Source organism: Octodon degus, unplaced genomic scaffold (genome assembly GCF_000260255.1).
Source record: "Octodon degus isolate 3935 unplaced genomic scaffold, OctDeg1.0 scaffold00096, whole genome shotgun sequence".
NCBI classification, from domain to species: Eukaryota; Metazoa; Chordata; class Mammalia; order Rodentia; family Octodontidae; genus Octodon; species Octodon degus.
In genome coordinates, this window is record NW_004524672.1 from 7,260,708 (window position 1) to 7,280,455 (window position 19,748).

Here is a 19,748-nt window from a genome sequence, read left to right on the forward strand (position 1 = left end):
AACTCCAGCAACCTGAGGCTGACAGCCTTGTGGAAGCAGCCACTTAAAGGCCTGAGCTAGGGCCAGGCCCCCCATCATTCTTTCTAGTGAATTGATCACTGTTAGGCAAGGATGGAAAGTTCATACCTGACCTGGATTGCCCTGTAGGAGTCTGGTGCTGTCTCTCTCTGCTTTCATTTACACTGATGACTGTTTTCACATTTGCCCTGTGTTCTGAGGTAAGCATGCTGACTTGGTCTTTCTGAAATGGGGGCAGGATCTCATTTTGGATTTACATGAATTTCCCCAAATAAATAAATTATTGGTGACTTATTGCTTGCTAGATAAAGGAAAACTTTAATCACCACAAGGCACTCACTCCTCCCACTTCCAACTTTCATAATGGTAGCAGATGAAAGGAATACAGAATTTTATGCCCTATGGCCCTTCACATAGTGGCCTTTCCATCCTTTAATAGTTTTCCAATGTGCAGATGGAAAACTTGTTTAAAGATACATTATGACTCCATGTACTTCCTTGGTTTGCATGGAGCTCAAGTGGGGCTATTGCAGAATACAAATTTTGTAAAACTATCTTTTTTCCCCTTTAATTATATTCATGTGTTAGGTACTTAGGCTGATTTATGCCAGATCTATATCAATACATTACTGTGGAAGTTAATGAAGAACTGGAGGCTGCCTTCCAGCCCCCTAGGACTGGAGGCTAGAAGCCCAAACTGCCTTACTGCTTTTAGGATTATTTTTAAAAGTAATAAGGAGTGTAATGTTACCACTCTAGTCACAGTGAACTTCTCTGAATTCAGATTATTCTACCATTAGAATCTTTGTATCAGAATGGAACAAAAATGTTACTGACTTCCTTTAATGTTCTTGGGCTTTCTATCATGAACACCATTTATTATTTTATTTTCATTGTCCTTGGAATAATTGTCAGTTGAGCACATCTTCATTCCTATTTACTTAAGCATCAATGCTTTTTAAGAAGGTGTACAAAGTTTTTAATTGAATATATACTCTTGAGAAGTTTCTACTCCTGAGTGTATTTGAGAAACTCAATCATGAAATTGGCCATCTTGCTAGGGTTACAGAAACCAGAATGATGGGGTTTTCTTTGCCCCTTTTAAAGAGTAGTGATTGGGGCCCCCACAAAAAAACCCGAACAAACAAACAAAATAAATAAAGAGTAGTGGTGGTGCCAAAATAATACCTGACTTCTTTTTAGGTGTTAGAGAGAGAAAAGTCCTGACAGGAGGACCACTAATTAAGTGTTAATTGTCTTCCTTTGGCAAGCTCTGCTCTTCCTGCCCTTAATTTGCTGATCTCTGTTCAGTGTCTGCAACAATACACATACTAGTATTTTCATTTATGAACAAATTTGAACAGTTGTCACCTGAAATTGTAGGTGTTGTAGTGAGTGAATTTGAGGTTGTGAGACCACCTCAAGGTCCCCTGAAACTCAAAAGCAATAAATTCACCATTGCTTCTGGATTTCAGGAAAAAAAAAGACAAAACCACATCCCCAATGAAATATTGTTTCATGTCTTATAAGATGCATTATTCATGAGAACTGCTGCAAAGTAGTTTTCTTCATTATTGAAAGAAAAATCATTAATGCCCTGTATGAATAGAGTAGCAGGACTGAGAAGTCACCTGTGATGAAACTTTGTAACTCATACATTTCCACCGGATCTTTGCAGTGGGAGGAAGTGAGCATTATGGATGAAAAAAATACGCCAATCCGAACCTACCAAGTGTGCAATGTGATGGAGCCCAGTCAGAATAACTGGCTGCGAACTGACTGGATCACCCGAGAAGGGGCTCAGAGGGTGTACATTGAGATCAAGTTCACCTTGCGGGACTGCAACAGTCTCCCAGGGGTCATGGGGACTTGCAAGGAGACGTTTAACCTGTACTACTATGAGTCGGACAACGACAAGGAGCGTTTCATCAGAGAGAGTCAGTTTGGTAAGATTGACACCATCGCTGCTGATGAGAGCTTCACCCAAGTGGACATTGGCGACAGGATCATGAAGCTCAACACTGAGATCCGGGATGTTGGGCCACTGAGCAAAAAGGGGTTTTACCTGGCTTTTCAGGACGTGGGTGCTTGCATCGCTCTGGTGTCCGTCCGCGTGTTCTATAAGAAATGTCCTCTCACCGTCCGCAACCTGGCCCAGTTTCCAGACACCATCACAGGGGCTGATACCTCCTCCCTGGTGGAAGTTCGAGGCTCTTGTGTCAACAACTCGGAAGAGAAGGATGTGCCAAAAATGTACTGCGGGGCAGATGGCGAGTGGCTGGTCCCCATTGGCAACTGCCTCTGCAATGCTGGCCATGAGGAGCAGAACGGAGAATGCCAAGGTAAGGGGAGCCATATTGTACTTTTCATTAGGGCTTAGTGCACATAATTAAATCAGAGATGAGACTAAATGGAGTAAAGCCAGTAATTAGCAGCCCCTGTGGGATGTGACGGGACAGCGGGGTCTAATGAGCAAGCGCTAGAGCTCCAGGTGGCAAGGCTGAGACTTTTCTAACACTGACAAAATAAACGGAGCTGCTGTAATCAGTGGAAGGCCAAGCACATTTGCTAACAGGCACTTAGATCCGAGCCTGCTTGATGCACCCTCTGAAATGTAAATGAACAGCAGAGAAATGGGCTTGATTGATCCATCTTTAAGGAGGGAGCCATGACTTTCGCATGTACAGACTTGCTAAAATGGCAGAGATAGTGAATGTGCACTCAAGTATACATGCACGAATTATTTAAGTGGGAAATCAGTATGGTGTTGCTCTAGTTTTCTGCCACCGATTAAAATCAAGCCATGTAAAGAAAGCTCTTTTTGTCCCTATACCTGTGGATCAGAGAAGTAACGAAGTGGAGGAAGACTATTTCAAGAACTTACTCTTCCACTGAGCACTCACTCATTGACAGGGTCTCTACGCCAGATCAATCTTAGTGAAAGACCTCTTTATTTCTCTTAGGAGATGATAATAGAGTTAGTAAGCATCTTCTTATTGGATCTGTGGTCAGAAACAATAGTAAAGTGCAATGCATTTTGTTATTGAGTTTTTGAAAAATAATGTAGTTTTTATCATGTTAATTACGTCTTTACCGTATTACTAAGGTGATTCTTTTTCTCACCTCTAGTTTAATGTTTGCAATCCATTCTTGCCTTATTTCCCTTTTCTGTCGCAATGCTGGGAGGTCATTAGCTTCAAAGCAGTTTTGTAGCAGAGTAAGAGGTGAGAGTATCAGTATTTATATGATGGCACATGTATGTGTACCTTAAGTCTAAGATCAGTTATCCCAGGTTTTTACCTTTCTTGTTTTTTATTTTTTTATTTACTTACTCACTTGGCTTGGTTTTTGGTTTTGATGGTTATCAATTGTCTTCTGCTGCCTACTCTATGGTTGTCAGTCCTCTACAGTTACAGTAGAACTGTGTTCCCTCTGCCACAGATCAGAGTCATCTTTTCTTTCAGTGATGGTTGAACTATAGACTGTATCACCACGTGGCTCAACTGACTTGATGATTAAAGGACCTGAATTCACTGAGTGACAAACAATTTGTCTGGCATTTCAACCATCTTAATGACAGGGTGGGATTAACTATGGGGCATTGCACTTGATTGACTGAGAGTCAGCAGTCCTAACCCAAAGAAAATTGTGTTCTTGGTAATTCGGTGTGATAAAGTTCAATGCTTCTCCCCTCATCGTTTGTATTTTCCCTGAGCATCATTACTAATCTGCTGTTGTTATTTCTAATGTTGAACTCCCTTACTTACATTGCAAATTGAACAGATTAAGGACTGGCTAACTTTCTCTTAAATAAGAAAGAACTAGTAAATCTAAAAAACTGAATGTGAAATTTTTATGAAGATTCATTTTCTGCTGTTTTGTTTGCTTTTGACCGGGCAGCTATTTGATCAGCTGCACTGAATGCAATGCACCCTGAAGTATGTTCTGGTATTAACATTAGAAAATATGTGAGGGCATTGTTATTGGCAGCTAAATTACAATGATCATAGCAGGGATGGGGAAATGAACAAGGCAGAGTGACACTGCGCCACATCTGAGAGTGAATTATTCTGCCTTTTTGAGTTTTGTAAGACTTGTACATCTTCATATGTCAAGATTCCTATATGCATTTAAGAGCATGCGCAAGTGCACCCGCGCGCGCGCGCACACACACACACACACACACACTGGTTTCCATTTCCTGCTGAAATGTTCAGCCGTCTAGCATTAGCTCAGCTCCCTGTATCCGATGCCATTGATTTTTCAGTTGTCATATAGCCCAGTACCTCATATGTTGTTGCACTGTGCAACTCCTTGGCACTTATACAGCCCACATTAGGAGGAAAAGAGAAAAGATGTAGGGCAAAATGAATGAAAGGCAATTGAACATTTTAGTGGTTTGCTTCGTGCAAATAATCTTGGGAATCCAGTTAAACATGTGGTTCATGGAAAGGGAGGGGCCTGATGATTCAGGTCCTGTCTGTTTCAGAGCAACTTGTTTCTTTTTCTTTTCTTTCTTTTTTTTTTTTTCCATAATTTTATTGAGAAACAAATAGCAATGAGACAGTTTCAAATCAAATAGGTAGGACAGTTTCAATAAGCAACTTGTTTCTAGCTGGCCATGGAAGGAGAAAGTTGAATGGGTTTATTTATTTATTTATTTATTTATTTAAGATATTTCAGTGTTTTCATACATGCAACCAGGTTTTTTAAAAATAATTTATTTGGTCTTTCTTAAAAAATATTAGCTCCTTTATGAAGAAACTTGTGTTCAACACATTACACTCTGCTTACCAGTTTTATTTGTGCCAAGTAAGACTCCCTGCATTTATGAAAGAAGGAAAAACTTGACTAACAAGGATCCTTAAATTTCAAACTTGAAAAAGATAACGCAACACCATAAAATCCCAGTAACAATCTTTGATCCTTGACATTGCTGGTATCAAAGAAGCACCCAGGCATTGCTGAAAGAAAGTGGAAATGAGGAAATTCATTTCAATTTGGTCACTTAGCTGCTTGACTTTGTTTGTTTTGTTTTGTTGCAGAACTGGGGATTGAACTCAGGCCCTTGTGCTTACCAGGGAAGCACTTATTCCATGTCCCTGGCCCCAGCTGCTTGACTTTGGACACATTTTTTAAACCTTCTGAACCTCAGTTTGTTCATCTAGCAAATGGGATGAGAAAAGTATTCCTTAACTCACAAACTTGCTGTAAGACTTAGTGATTGAAGATTGGTAAAGGTCACCCTGTAGATCATAAAACACAAGTAGGTGTGCCTGTCTTTGTTCATCTACTCTTCTTCAAGTCATAGCTGTTGACATTAAATTTGCTGAGATGAAGCAATAAAAAGGAAATGACCTCTCTGTAACTCTCCAAAGTCAAGGCTAGGAAAGGAAGCATCTCTGTATCCATTGCTCTAATAAAGAATAATGACTTTTCACACTTCATGTGGAAAATGTTTGGAAAAGCGCCTCCCTCCCACCCCCCACAAGAAAGAACTTTCCTTTGAATGAGAGGCCAGTGCTTTGGGAATGGGACAAAAACTAGTGTAAGGACAGCTTAGGAAGGAATGCGAAGCAGCATGGGCTGAGGCTTCAGAGCTCTTGGCAGCAGGTTCCTCCCCATTGTCCTTTCAATGAGTCCGCTAGGCAGGACAAATAGAAGGACAGGTGAAAGGTCATCTCCTTCCTCATCCATCTTCCTTAGGGTCTGGGAGGTCAGAGTGAAGATTGATTAAGATCTTAAATGTTTGACAAAGGATCCTTGGGTAAAAATGGCCAGGGTGAGCTGGGGCCTCGGGTGTGCTGTTGTTTGACTCTAACCCTGATCATCCACGGGAGTCATCAGGGACCTTGGGGACAGCACTACACTTCCTCTTGGAGTTCTGCTGCCCAGTAGTGCATGCTAATGTGAAGCCTGGAAGGTGTCAAGAACGTGGGGAGACGGTGAGCCTGCCTCACCACGGCTGCAAGTTCATTGCACGCTTCAATAGCATTTTCTGAAATGATTAGGTTTGGTCTCCTAAGGACAACAAAGCATGTTAGCCACTTGTCCGGCCTCGTGACCGGGTGCAGAGGACGACTGAACCATGCTAGGCTAGGCACCAGGCTTGGTGCGGCCATCAAAGAAAAGAGAGAAAGCCCAGCCAGAGCTTCCTTCTGTGCCCCTCTGGGTGAGGAAATGTGCCTGACACACTTGGGACCCTGTTCCTTATTGCAGAAACAGCTCAGTGAACAGAGGAAAAAGTTCTTTGCTGTCTTTTGCACTAATGAAAAATCTTTAACAGTTAGGAGAGAGGCCGAGAGTTACTCTTTGGATAGTAACAAGCAGTATATGCAGAGAGCATATGCATATAGATAATACTAGCAAAAAGAAAACAACATTCTTAATAGGGTTCTTAAGGTCAAAGAGTCACACTTGTGAAAAAATTGTTAGGCAGGAATCAAGAATTGGTAGCATACATATGTGTATTTGATGTGGAGGTGTAATTCAGTGGTTGAGGCCATTAATCCTTAAATCTCCAGTATCCCAACAGGAAATAAAACTGTGTAATTTCACTGTAAATTGAGTTATCATCTAGGACCCACAGTAAATATTGTATCTATAGTGTGTGCAGATCAGCAAAAGGAATTGTACCAAAAGCTCTTAAGAAAACAAGACAAGTGACAGGGCAGCTATTAATAAAAATAAACTTTATGTCCTGAAAAAGGGGAGGGACTTATGTCCCCTCTCACAGAGAGAGAGAGAGAGAGAGAGAGAGAGAGAGAGAGAGAGACAGAGAGAGAGAGAGAGAGACAGAGACAGAGACAGAGACTTTGTTTTTTCTAATGTACTATAAAAAGGACTATAGAAGAAAGGTGCAATGGAAAGGAAGCATTTAAAATATGGTTCAGAGAGATGCTGCTTTATGTCCTTTCCACTTTTGAAATTCTTTTTCTGCCTTTGAATTGAGTCTTTAAGAATCCATTGCTTGAATCACAGAGCCGCTTTTATCTCCGGCTTTGAAGCATGTCTGTGATCACTGAATAACGTGCTGCTTTATGTAGGAGAAGAGTAGAGTTTAATTATTGTCCTTTTTTCTGTTACACTTTTTTTCCTTCTTTGTGTGACCAGGTTTCTTTTGTGAGTGTGAATCAGGCAGTGGTCTCTATTTTGGGTTCGTCAAAGCCTCACATAGGAATTATCTCAGTTAGAGATTTTTGAAATATGGTATTTACGATTTGATGACTTATTTTAGTCCAACTGAGCTTCCATGTACTTTTCAAAAGTGAATTAAGACGTAATTATTCTGTTAATACTTGAGCCTTTAGGAAAAAGACTGATTAAATGGTTTTGCAGTTACCACAGAGAGGAGCAGAGCTGGCCTCAAGAGGGCTTTGGCTTTTGCAGTGTTGAACTTCACCACTCAATTATTATTATTATTATTCTTTGCATTTAATTGATGAACTTAATATTACTCCCAAAATGGATGCTTTGCAGAAAAGTTTCCAAAACAGAACTGTAGAAAGTAAAAAGTGAAGTCTCCTACTTCCCCCAAAGTTTTTCAAACTCTCACTTCAACTTTTTATACGGTATCATTCTTACATTTTGGCACGTAACCCACGTACCCATGTGTAAATATATTTTACAAAAAGAAAGATGCAGTTTGTGTCTTGTCATCTTTTATGATGCTTCCTTATCTGGCATCATTACTTAGTAGAGAATGTAACCCTTCATTCTAATTGATATGAATAGTCTGCAGTATCAATCCTGTGTAGGTCGGTCTTTTCAACTTTCTCCTACAGGTAGATAGTTAGGTTTCCTCTATTTCCTGATAGTACTTTTTAAACATCATTTGTAGCTTGCACACTTAAGATTTACAACCCTGGGTGATGAACCTTGCTCTCTGTGTGTCCTGATTTCCTCTTGAAGATGTACTTAGTAAAACCCTTTTGTGAGGAGGGGCTGAGTAAGGTGGATCCAAAGTAGCAAGTCAAGTTCTGATGATGCCACTGGGAGTCTCATTAAATGTTCATCCAATGAATGAATAAATAAATGAATGCATAAAGAGTTCAGGGCTGTTTCATATTAAACATTTATTTGGTGGAGTTATATTTCATTAAGTCAACATGGTATATCAAAATCTTCCTATGTGACTTAAAAATTCATGAGGTCCTTACTTATGATTCCTACTTCATTTAGATCTTGTTTTTTGTTTTTTTTTTTTTAAATCACATTTGCAGATCACCTCTTTAACCAGCTGTGTGATGGTGGTCACAGAGTTCATTTCCCTGGTGTCAGGTTCAGAGGTCTGTGTGGGTGGAGGGCTCAGCACACAGTGCCTCCAGTCTGTATCCACCTGGGATTGAAAATGACTACTCTAAATCTTTTGTTGTTGATGTTGTTAACGAATAAGGTGACAGTGTGGGCTATCTGATCATTTCTGTTGCACATTGAAAGTAGGCCAATTAGGATCCAGAGTAAAGTGTTTGCTTGTTTGTTTTCTCTGAGGGCATAGTAGTGACTCACCCTGAGAAATGATGAGTGACAGTGGCTGATTTTGTCTAGATTGATATTCTTCCCTTTCCTGAGGCACTGTACTGGGGATCTGAAATGTGACTTTTATAAAACCCTTATATGTGGCCTGCAAGGTCAAAGCTTTCTAATAGCAGGGTGCTATTGATCCTTTTCCTTTTCTCTCATGCATGGACTCCACAGGTAACCTGCCATGTGATACCTTGCTACTGAATGCTAAAACCCATACAGGAATCCAAGGGTCAGGGAGATAGCTCAGCAGCATAAGCTCCTGCCTGGCACGTGCAAGGTCTTGAGTTCCATCCCTAAGACCAAAAAAACCCCAATGTCCTGTGTCAAGCAATATAATAAAAACAGAGCCAAAAGAAGTGACATAGTTCCACTCTTCTCATTAATTTTCTGTGGCTTTGGAGTATGTAGTTATCTTTCATCTGTGTTAACAGGAAATGGGTTTATTGTTAATTTTCAATTGAAGTTTTCTTCAATATCTTAAAAATACCTAAAAAGTTTTTGTTGAAAATTTCTGTCTATAGCTACAACTCATATGAATTGAAGAACTTGGGGGTCCTCAGTAGCTTCAAGAGGAGAAGGAATCTGGTGGTCTTCTAGTTTCTCATGACAAACCCATACAGAGCATGCTGCTCCCTTCTGGACATCACTTACATGATTTAGAAACTGAAAGCAAAAGAAGAGAGCTCTGGAACTTTTTCATAATCTGGGAGATTTAGGTCATTGAAAAGAATGGCATTTTATTTATTCAACCCTTTAGATGTTTCTATAAAATTAGGCAGCAATTTACAGCTCTTGGCTTTTAAAAACTGGTTATCTGTGTCCAATAATATGGCTCAGTGCTCCCCATCATTTTATTGCACTTGTGAGAAAGAATGATTAAAGGAGGCCTCAGCTGTCCCCCGGACCAGAGGGACCAGAGAGACTGTATCGTTTTCACTTGGAGCAGAAAACCTTTCTCACTGTATCCCATTACAGCTGGTACCTCTAAGCGGGTTTGGGGAGGAGGGCAGGTGAGGTCACTTGGTTCCATGATCTGGAGGGTAATTAACAATCCCATGACTAAATGGACATTCTATGAATATTCAGGGTGTATTTTGCCTTCCTGGGAAACAAACATGTTGGTATGGTTTACAACTCCCTTTGCAGACACCCAGCGTTTTCTGGGTGAATGCAGGTCATCAGCTGTCTGCCAAGCTCTGCCTTTCCAGGCTGTGGATTCTTCATTTGCATATTCTGTATGCACCCTCATGCAAAACAGCACACCCATTTCCCTCTCGCACAAAAGCATTGCTGGCTTCCTTTGGAAATTCCAGCCCCAATCGCCTTCTGTTTATGCAGAACCCAATGATTTAGACACCATGCAAATTAATTCGGTATTGATTTGAATGCTTCGAGAGACTGGGGCAGGAGACCAGGGCCTACTATTTGCACAGGGCCCTTTTTGTGTAGCCCCCCACCCCCACCCCAGTGTGACTGGTTGTCACTCTCTAGCCTCCTGCACCATGCAGAATAACCCAGGCTCCTGCTGCTCATTTCACTTTGACCTTTGGAAAAGGAACCCAGCCTCAGTGAATCCCCGGGTTTGCCCCGTTTAGTGACAGCTTCAGCTGAAATCTTGCTGTTCTTTCTGAGCTGAGAGGAGATGGTGTGATTCAGATTATGCTAGGAATGTTTAGAAGTACCCCCAACAAAGGGCTTTTAAAAGTATAAAAGAAAAGATAAAATTCTTTGTTAAAAAAAAAAATGTCAGGTCTCCTGGAAGTTTGGGAAATAACTTTAGGTCACTAATGGGTTGGAATCTATGCACGCCTTTGGCAGGTACATGTTGAAATTGTGTAATACACAAATTAGTGTTAGTTCTGTCGCCTGTGTTTGGAATGAATACATTGGTCTTAATAGCAGAGATCATGGATAAAATCTGTTGTTTTCTCTTCCCAGATAAAATTTATTCAAAAGGTCAATTTACTGTATTATATGTACGTATTAATTTTTTGTTAAATGTTGTCTCCTGAATTTCAGTCTCCCCTCCTTACTCTATGAAGGTCTCTAAATGGCCTTTACGTTTATCTTATTCCTTCAGAAAAGGTAATACAAGCATTCTGACTATTTTAGCCAACAAACTTCACACTCTGCTTGAAAACTGCTTTATCTTCAGAAAGGTCATGATCATCTCCATTTTATGAACTAGGAGATTTTGCATGAAGTGTTTCTGAGGCTTTCTTGGTCTTCAACTCACACCAATGCTGCAGGACAGAAGATGGGCATGGCCTCCACTTTGCAGACTCAGTAAGTGGGAGAAGCTCACTCAGAGCAACATGGAACTGTGGAGGAGCTTTGGTTCAGGTCCACGTGGGCCGACGAAGTTTGATGCTGTTCAAAGTGCATTTGGGATGGATTATTAGGATTAAAAAGCAACAGGATGCTTTGTACTTGGTGAGTTCTCTGGTGTCATTAGAAAATGAGGAAATTCAGCTGCTGATCTGGCTCTTATTTCTAAGGATGGATTTAAACAGACCCACACTTCTCAAAGGTGATCTTACTAACCTCTTTTTAATAAGTTACAGATCTCAAATTGCTTGGAATCCTTAAAATACCATTCAGAGGAAGCTGATTGATAACTATCATTTGCCTTACATGTACAGATATTTCCCACACCAGTACAAAGCTATGGTACGGTTTCTTAATTACCCAGATAATCCTGTTTGCATGTATTTTTTTAAACTATGAAGTGCTAGGTAATTATTCAATTCTTAATAGAAGGCAAATGGCAATGTAAACAATAATTAGGATGTTAGACAGACTAATGCGCTTCAAAGCAAATTGGATTTTTTTTTCATACTGTTCAGCATGAAGTCCCATAAAACTAACAATTTAGAAGTCAGGCGAGAAAGGTTCCATTTTGTTCATATTTTATGGTGTTATCTCTTCACGGCTTGTTTCTGTGAATAGCAGTTTGTCCCAAGCAAGCTGGCTGTGCCCAAGCCAAATGTTTCCGTCACAATCACTTCCCTGCTGCTTGACATTTGGCTGTGTTCTCCCAGGACCCTGCTTGGTGCTTTGTCTGTCTTGGATCCCAAGGGTCAAAGGTTAACAGAATACCAATTTCCTCCCATAATGCTCTAGCACCAAATGTGGGCCAACCTCCTGATAGTTAAGACCCAGCCAGTTAGGAATGCTTTTCTCTTGAGGCTTTGTCTTTAAGAACATCCCTGACTTAAGACAAGTTTTCCTTGACAGCTTTGCATGCTGCGTTCTTCATGATGGGTGCTACCTAGTCTTTAAAATGACTTCTTAATTGAGGGACTGTCCTGCTACAATGCTGCATATGGTTAGATTTCTGGACTTATGTGTAAATATATATAATTCTTTATTCCTATTTTTAAAAGATATTTTAATTTTTTAAATTTTTTTTCATCATATTCTGTAGGGACTTAAAGTTTAACTTACCAATACATGATGAATAATACCAGTTCCATGTTATGCCTAAGATGTTCCATATTCAGACAGATAGTGAGGTTAAGCTTAACAGCCTAGGTTGTATGGTAATAACAATAAGCTTGTCTTCTGGAGGGTTAACAACCTAAGTTTGCAGACCAAAATTAGAGAAAAAGGAGGGCCACAAGGAAAGCTAACTTTTTGGCCCTAGCCTTCCAAGGTCAATTAAGACTCAGGACATATGAGAACTTGTATTGTAATGTCATGTAACTCGGCAGTGTCCCAAATTTTCTGATCAAGGAGATTATGGGGTCAAAGAGGAAAGTGATCGATGATGTAGAGTGTGCCTAAGGAGAGTCACATGGAGAGAAAACGTTCTCTCAGGGTTTCACAGAGAGCACATTGGCCAAGCAATGGCCATGACTCATCCATATGGCTGACACTGACAAAGGATCTACAAACTGAGGTACAGGGTCTCAGGATAAATCCTGAGGGGATTTCACTGACCTTATCAGATCCAAAAGCTACAATTCTTGTTGCATAAGTGTTGCTTTATCTTGGTCTTAAGCATCCAGCAGAAAAGTATAAAAACAAAATATAAGAAGTAAAACCATGTTGTTATGTTGAGCTGTAGGGGACTCAGGTCAACAACTTCTGTCATTGCCAGTCAAGTGGAAGATGCAAGACTATTATGGATTTTTTTTTAAATTTATTTATTTATTTGTTTATTTGTGTGTGTGTGTGTGTGTGTGTGTGTGTGTGTGGCCAGCTCAGCCACCAGGGGTGGGGCTGGCTGGCATGTGGTGCTGGGGGATTGAACCGCGGTCCCCGTGCTTTGTTAAGCTTGTTCTAAGTAGGTGCGTTAGACCACTGAGCCATCTCACCAGCCCCTAGACTATTATGGATTACTGGACTATTTTGGAATATTTTGCTGAGTTCACACACCTATAATATTTAAATGACGGAACTAAACAAAAAAGGGGATGCAGATGAATGACCATTTTGTATCTGTGTATTCAAAATACTTAGGGTAGATATATAGCTACATTCTCTTAATTCAATGAATAGAGGAATTTGTTCTTTTTTTTTTTGCAGTAATCAGATTTTATTTTTTTCCCATAGTTTTATTGAGAAATAAGTAGTAATGAGACAGTTTGAAATCAAATTGGTAGGACAGTTCCAATAATTAACACATTGCATACTGCCTTCCTAGAGGGATTTGTTCTAATAGTGTTTGTAAACAGGATATTATGTCCACATCTTATACAACAAATAACCACTAGGAAGAATGTATGCAGTGTGTTAATTATTGAAACTGTCCTACCAATTTGATTTGAAGCTGTCTCATTGCTATATGTTTCTCAATAAAATGATGGAGAAAAAAAAGACTTCTTATATTAATAACTGTTCCCAACTCCCAATATTTTCCCAGAAACACATGACCTGGAAATGGCAAACCAATTATTGCTAAGAGCTTTTACAAACCTAAAATTATAACAGTTTGCAATATTATTCACTTAATTATATACTGTAATCTTATCTCTACCATGTTCCACTGATGAAATAATAAATCGATGACGGTGGAAATAGACAAAAATACTTCAGTAACTGGCAATCCCTCAACTTTTTTTGTTGAGACCTCATGCGGTGTTAACCACTTAGAGATACAGCTGACTTGAACATTTTATTTTCATTTTCCTCCTTTAAAGAGATGTCCATTCATCAACACTAGCGTTATTAATGTTTTGCGTGAGTTTAACGAAATCAGCCTTAAGTTTTCTCCCGAAGATGAATGATAAACTCAGTAGGTTCCCTTTGAATTGGCTGCGAGGCAGTTTCCAGCTTCCCCGTGTCCTGTTGCTAGCACTTAATTCCAGGTGCCCTTTCTGTGCATGGGCATTGCTGCTTCTGTTAAAGCAACTTCTCGCCCAGTGCCCTGTGAACTTGATACTTGCGTTCATTTGTTTTCTGTTTTTAAGTGTTTGAAAAAGACATCTCTGCTTTGAAAAACAGTTTCCTTTTGAAGTGTCCAGTTTGGCAGTGACTGAAGCAGCCCCAGGCAAATTAGCATGTTAAAAGAGTGGATCAATACTTCGCTGCTCCCTCCACCCTTCCTGCCCTCCTTGAGGGAGAAGGGTTTTTGAAGAACCCTAGGAGGCCCTTGACAGATGTGCCAAGAGGATTGTTGATAGCCAAGTGGGGGACATTGACAGCTTGATCTAGTGCCCGGCCTGCCCGCCTGCGTCTCTGCTGGCCATTTCAAAATGGATGATGCAAGAGGAATTGACAACTTCAGGAAAGCTCTGCAGTTCATGTAATTATGGAGAGGATTAGAAGAAAAGTGTTGGAAAAGATAAAGGATCAATAGGAGGGCACTGGTTGGCTGAGCTCACCTTGAGCCATTAGAGCACTCCATTTTGTACCATTTAGCGTGTGCTTACTGAAGAATATTTGAGAGGTTTGCTTCTCATCATGGTCATATAAACCTATGCGTGAGGATAAAAAAGACGTATGCAGCCCCTGGTTTTTGAGAGCAGGCTTGTACATAATGAACAGGGTAGGGCTTCCAGTCCTTAAGGTGCAAAGGTGCTAATTAGCTAATAGGAGAAACTGAGATTTCATTGTTCTGTGTTCCCCAGCAAGGTGCCAATGAGGAAGCACAGATGAATACTGTAATATTTGGGTGTTCTTGTTACATTTGAGAGTACTTTTCCTCTGGAACTGCCTCTCTGTATGCCGCAGTTTAAAATTAGCACTGGTACAAGGCTACAGTAAAATCACTCAAGAGTGTAGTACATTTTTTTAAAGGAACCCATATTGGTAGAACAATGAGAACACTATTTTTGCATGAATGAAAAGAAAAGCCTTAAAACAAGTTGGAAATAGACTGTGATGGGAAGGTTATCTATCCTTTACAGAGCAAACCTGGCTGTGTATTTAGCTAAAATAATCCAAGTACCTAATTTATTCTAGCCTTCATAAAGGATTCTAAGATCCTCTTTCACATGATGTTGTAGCTGTAACTATTTCAGGAGGTTTTAAATGCTTACTGGATATGGCAGGAATTCTGTACTCAGTTTCGAGAAATTGCACTAAAACTTGGTAAGAAGTATTATTAGATTTTTGCCTATAATTTGCCTAGGAACAAAGTATTTTGCTGATTAAAAGTAATGTCTGACATTATAAAAATCACAACTATTATTATAAATTTTTTAAAAATAGGTATGCTAATAAAGATCCCTTCCCACAGGAGGACTGTTGAGGTCTGCTCTAGATAATGACTGAAGATGGAAAAACCCAAATCCGTTGAGCTTTTCCAATATTTCCATTATATCTTATAGCTGGTTATCACTGATCTACAGGAAGGCTATTGATTTTGGTATGTTTATCTTACATCCAATCTCTTTATTGAACTGTCTGTGAATACTAATAGGTTTTCAGTTCAGTCCCCAGGGGTTTCTAGAAAGGAAATAGTTTTCATTGTAAGAATATATCTCCTATTTCTGATTCTTATCTTAAAAACGTTGGTCAAAATTTCCAGAATAGTAATGCATAATTATGCAACTTGTGGTCATCCCTATTTTATGCCCAATTTTAGTGAGTAAAATTTAACTGTCATGTCACGTTGTGCTTTTAATTTTTAAACATTTATCAGATAAAAATGAATATTGAATTTTTAAAAAAGTACTTCAAATGTTTCTTTTGATTGACTTTTGTTTAGTTGCAACTATGAGGTCCAATGAATCAGTATTTTTCTTTTTTACCCTTAATAACCAGCCATGCATTCTCTTTGCATTTATGGAGAAAAAAAAATGAGGTCATAAATTTTTAAGGAATAATCTCTTGAATTTGAGCTGTTAGTTGAAATTGATATTTTAGTGCCACAGTTTTAGAACAAGTGAATTTTATGCTCAGCTATGCTGCTTATTATGTGACTAAGAGTTAATAACTTCAGTTTTTGATTATTCCCCTCTTTAAAATATGGATAAAAAATACATATCCCATGGTTATACTAACATTAAATTAAATAAGACCAAATGTAAGTTTCACATGGAAAATGAGACCTACACAGTATTCAATAGATGTAACTTTTATTGTTCTTTTAATTTTCAGTAAATATTCATGGGATATTAGCTTGCATATCTTTTCTGATTGCTTTCTTACCATACTCAAGCTTTTTCTAGCCTTTTCTCAGCAGGTTTTGGTATTATAGTTGCTTTGTAAAATTAAGGTAGTATTTCATTTTAAAATTAACATGATGGAAAGTTACTGTGCATGTGAAGTCTTTTCTCTGGGAGTTAGAAGAGTCTACTATTAACTGTGGATGGTGTCCTTAGTGTTTGAACACTTTTCTGTATATTTTCTAGACTTCAGTAGAAAGTGTAGCAGCCGTGACAGCAAAGCTAGCTCTTGGAATGGGTCCAGGTGCTTACAGCACATGGATTTCCAGGCCCATCGTAGCGGACGTGGTCTTTGATTTTGACTTTGGCCGTGTTCACTCTCTGTCACCTTGATGGTGCAAAGCAAAGATGCTACTTTATACTCATTTATGATTATGTTCTTGGCATTTCTCATTATTTGTGGAGACCTTAAAAATGTAAATCAAAAGTAACAGGATCAGGGCTGGCCAAATAGCACAGAGGATTAAAGTGCCTGCAAGCAGCACCTGCCCTGGGTTTGATTCCCCAGTCCTGCCATATCAGCCCTGCCCCCGGGGCACACTGAGACTTGTGATTGAGACTGGGCATAGTGGCACACACCTGTAATCCCAGCTCTTGGGAGGCTGTAAACATGTGGATCACTATGAGTCTAATCTAGTAGTGAGATCCTGAATACCTTGTAGACCCTTCCCTAAAATACTTTTTTTTTTTTTTTTTTTTTTTGTAACAGGATCATTAAACCGTGAGTCTGTCCATAGGAATGTTCAAGCTGGGATTACCTGGGAACCTGACTGTTAATGATAAAGTAGTTTAGAACATTTTAATATCCCAGAGGGAAAGCTACATTTCACTGCAGAGTAAAACTGGAGATAGCCCCTTGGGCTGTGTGGATTTGCTCTCTATTTTATTTAGAGAGAGAGAGAGAGAGAGAGAGAGAGAGAGAGAGAGAGAGAGAATGAAATGATGGTACAAATATGGGGTGTACCTTAGAGTAGAAACTTTGACAGAATTTGTATATATTTTGTACTAGTCTTGAGAAGTGGCACATTTTGTCTTTTTATTTCACTGACAAGTCTTCAGGAAGCAGAAAGAAGACCAAAAGGCAGCTACTGTCTCAGGATAAAAAAGAATGCTTAATGTTTTGAACCTTTAGAGGCAGGGAGTCCATATTTTTGCTCGTGTTCACACTGGTTAGGTAACTTCCAGGTACTTAACGGATCTCTGGTGTACCAGATTGGAAGTCCTGTGTTTCTCACCATAGGTACCACTGGTGTTTGATGCAGGAAGTCTTCCCTGGTAATACTCAGCCAAGAACTGTTAGTCTTCCTTGCACAGCTGTGGGCATGCATTTTGTGAAGGCCTTTAGTGTCCTCTGGAGTCCTCGGACACTAATTACGTCACCCCCCTCATCATTGCGACCAACACCTCCCTTACATTTTCAAGTGTCTTAGGGTCCACACTCATCAGATTACCAACTGTTAGACTCAGCAAACTGTACGAGCACTTATAATTCTAAGACAGGGACATGTTGAGTACTCTTTGTAGCTGTTTCCTGTTTCCTAGAGAAAGCTATGTAGGTCTAGAATCTTACAGCATGGAAGGATGGAGAGCCTCTTCCTTCACTCCCAGTTGGCAACTTCTCTTCACTTTCTCTAAAGCTATAGACACCAGTCTTACATTTCCCCTGTTGATGTGAGGGAAACAGGAAATGTCTTGAGGAAGAAATTACCAATTTTGTGAAACTGTCTATCTAGTGAGGCCCATCAACCAAATGCTCAGCCAGTTTTAATTTGTTTAGCCTTCAAACAGCCTGTAAGGCTGAGTTGTTATTATCCCCATCTTACAGAGGAGAGAACTGAAGGACAGAAAGGTATCTAAAGCCACAGGCTACCCAAGTGATTTGAACGCAGATAGGCTGGCTCCAGCCCACACAGTTGCTAGCTCTGTATCCTGCTTTCTATGGGTATGGATGAGAAGGAAGAAATCTCTCCCTGATGTAAACCTAATGATGTGGATTTGCTCTGTACTTCTTGTGAGAAAACTACTTAGAGTGCCTGAGTCATACACCTACGGTCACAGTGCTCTGTATTATGTCCAGATTTGTCCAATACTTACCTGTCAGGGCATGGCCTCTGTATTCTTCTGAGTGGCCTTTTCAAGAACAAAACCTAACTTTGCAAGGCTGGAGATTTGGTCATAGAATACACTACAGACAGGGAAAATTCTTTGATTTTGTTTTTCAGCAGGAATAATGCATTTTTCTTGAGCTTGACTAAGAAATTAGGTATCCCATCATCTCATCTTAGCAAGGGGCACCTGCCAGTGGAGAAGTTCTTGATTTCTCAAATGCTTGGAATCTAGGAAAATTCAGAGGGAAAAATCCATGAGAATAAGCTGGTAACATTTCAAGGATCTAAAGGTGTAATAGCCTAAATAAGATTTCAAGCTGAGTTGGTTGAGGTATTTATTGGCAGGTTTAGAACAGGAAAGATGATGTAGTGAAACTATTTGGGATATATAGCTACTTTCTCTTAGTTCAATGAGAAGAGAGTTTTGAACTAATAGTGTTTAAACAAGATATATCTGCATCTTGCACAATGAATAATTACTACAAAGACAACAATATGCAATGTATTAATTATTATAACTGTCCTACTAACCTGTTTTGAAACTATCTCACTGCTACTTCTTCAAATTATTATTATTATTGTTATTATTATTTATTTTTTGTGGATCTGGGGATTGAACTCAGGCCCTTGCACTTTCCAGGAAAGCACTGATTCTACTGAGCCATCTCCCCAACCCCCCTCAATAAAATTATAGGAAAAAAAAATATTTGGGAGGCAGTTGATTTGTGTGGTAGGGAGGAGAAAAGAGATGGAGGCGGAAACTGCAAAAGGAGGTATGTTGTTTGTCTCCCTCCTCCAGCACCCACGTAAGTTGTTGTGCTATCAGGTTAAGACTCCACGCAGGACTTCATTTTCTTTGACTTCACTACCGCCTACTAGGTCTGTCTCAGAATACAATTCCATTGGATGTTAGTGCTTCAAAAGAAGCATCCTGTGTGTATGGGGCTTCCATTCATTCCTCCTCTCCATTCTTGTCTTTAATTTTATAAAAGGTTATGAGCATGTGGCAGATCTGCAACTTAGTCTCTTGTCAAGACTTCTGTCTTCATGTATTAGAGTCTGTTTTACTTACCTAGTTTCATACGGGAGTGTTATGATCCTGATGTGTCCTGGTTCTGTGGTCTTGATGTTTACATCCCTCCAAATTCTTACAGTGTAGTCCAAGCCCGTAAGGCAGTGATGGCAAAGCTCTTAGAGACTAAGTGTCCCAACTACAAACCAAAACCTACTTGTGTATGGCAAAGTGCCAACGCTGCAATTAAACCTCAATATTGAAGTTTTAGTTTAGGAAAAACAGTTCCCATATTAACATCTTCTGTCTTGAAAGAAAAACACAGTAACAGAGCTTTCAATGATACAAACAGCTTTTTGTTGAAAGGTAAACTTTGCATTTGGTGTGTGTTTGTTATTGGAGGCTCAGCTGCTGCAGAGAGGCCTAGGGAGGGCAAAGGGTGCTCTCCTGATGTGGTGCAGGGGGAGA

The 19,748-nt window shown here is 39.7% G+C and overlaps 1 protein-coding gene across 1 annotated transcript in view; it reads left to right on the top strand.

Moving 5' to 3' along the window:
• Positions 1-19,748, top strand: part of Epha4 (EPH receptor A4) — a 144,948-nt gene that overhangs the window by 6,360 nt on the left and 118,840 nt on the right. The window contains exon 3 of the mRNA XM_004638166.2: positions 1,697-2,360. Coding sequence (XP_004638223.1) covers positions 1,697-2,360 — 664 coding nt within the window. The remainder of the gene's footprint in view (positions 1-1,696; positions 2,361-19,748) is intronic.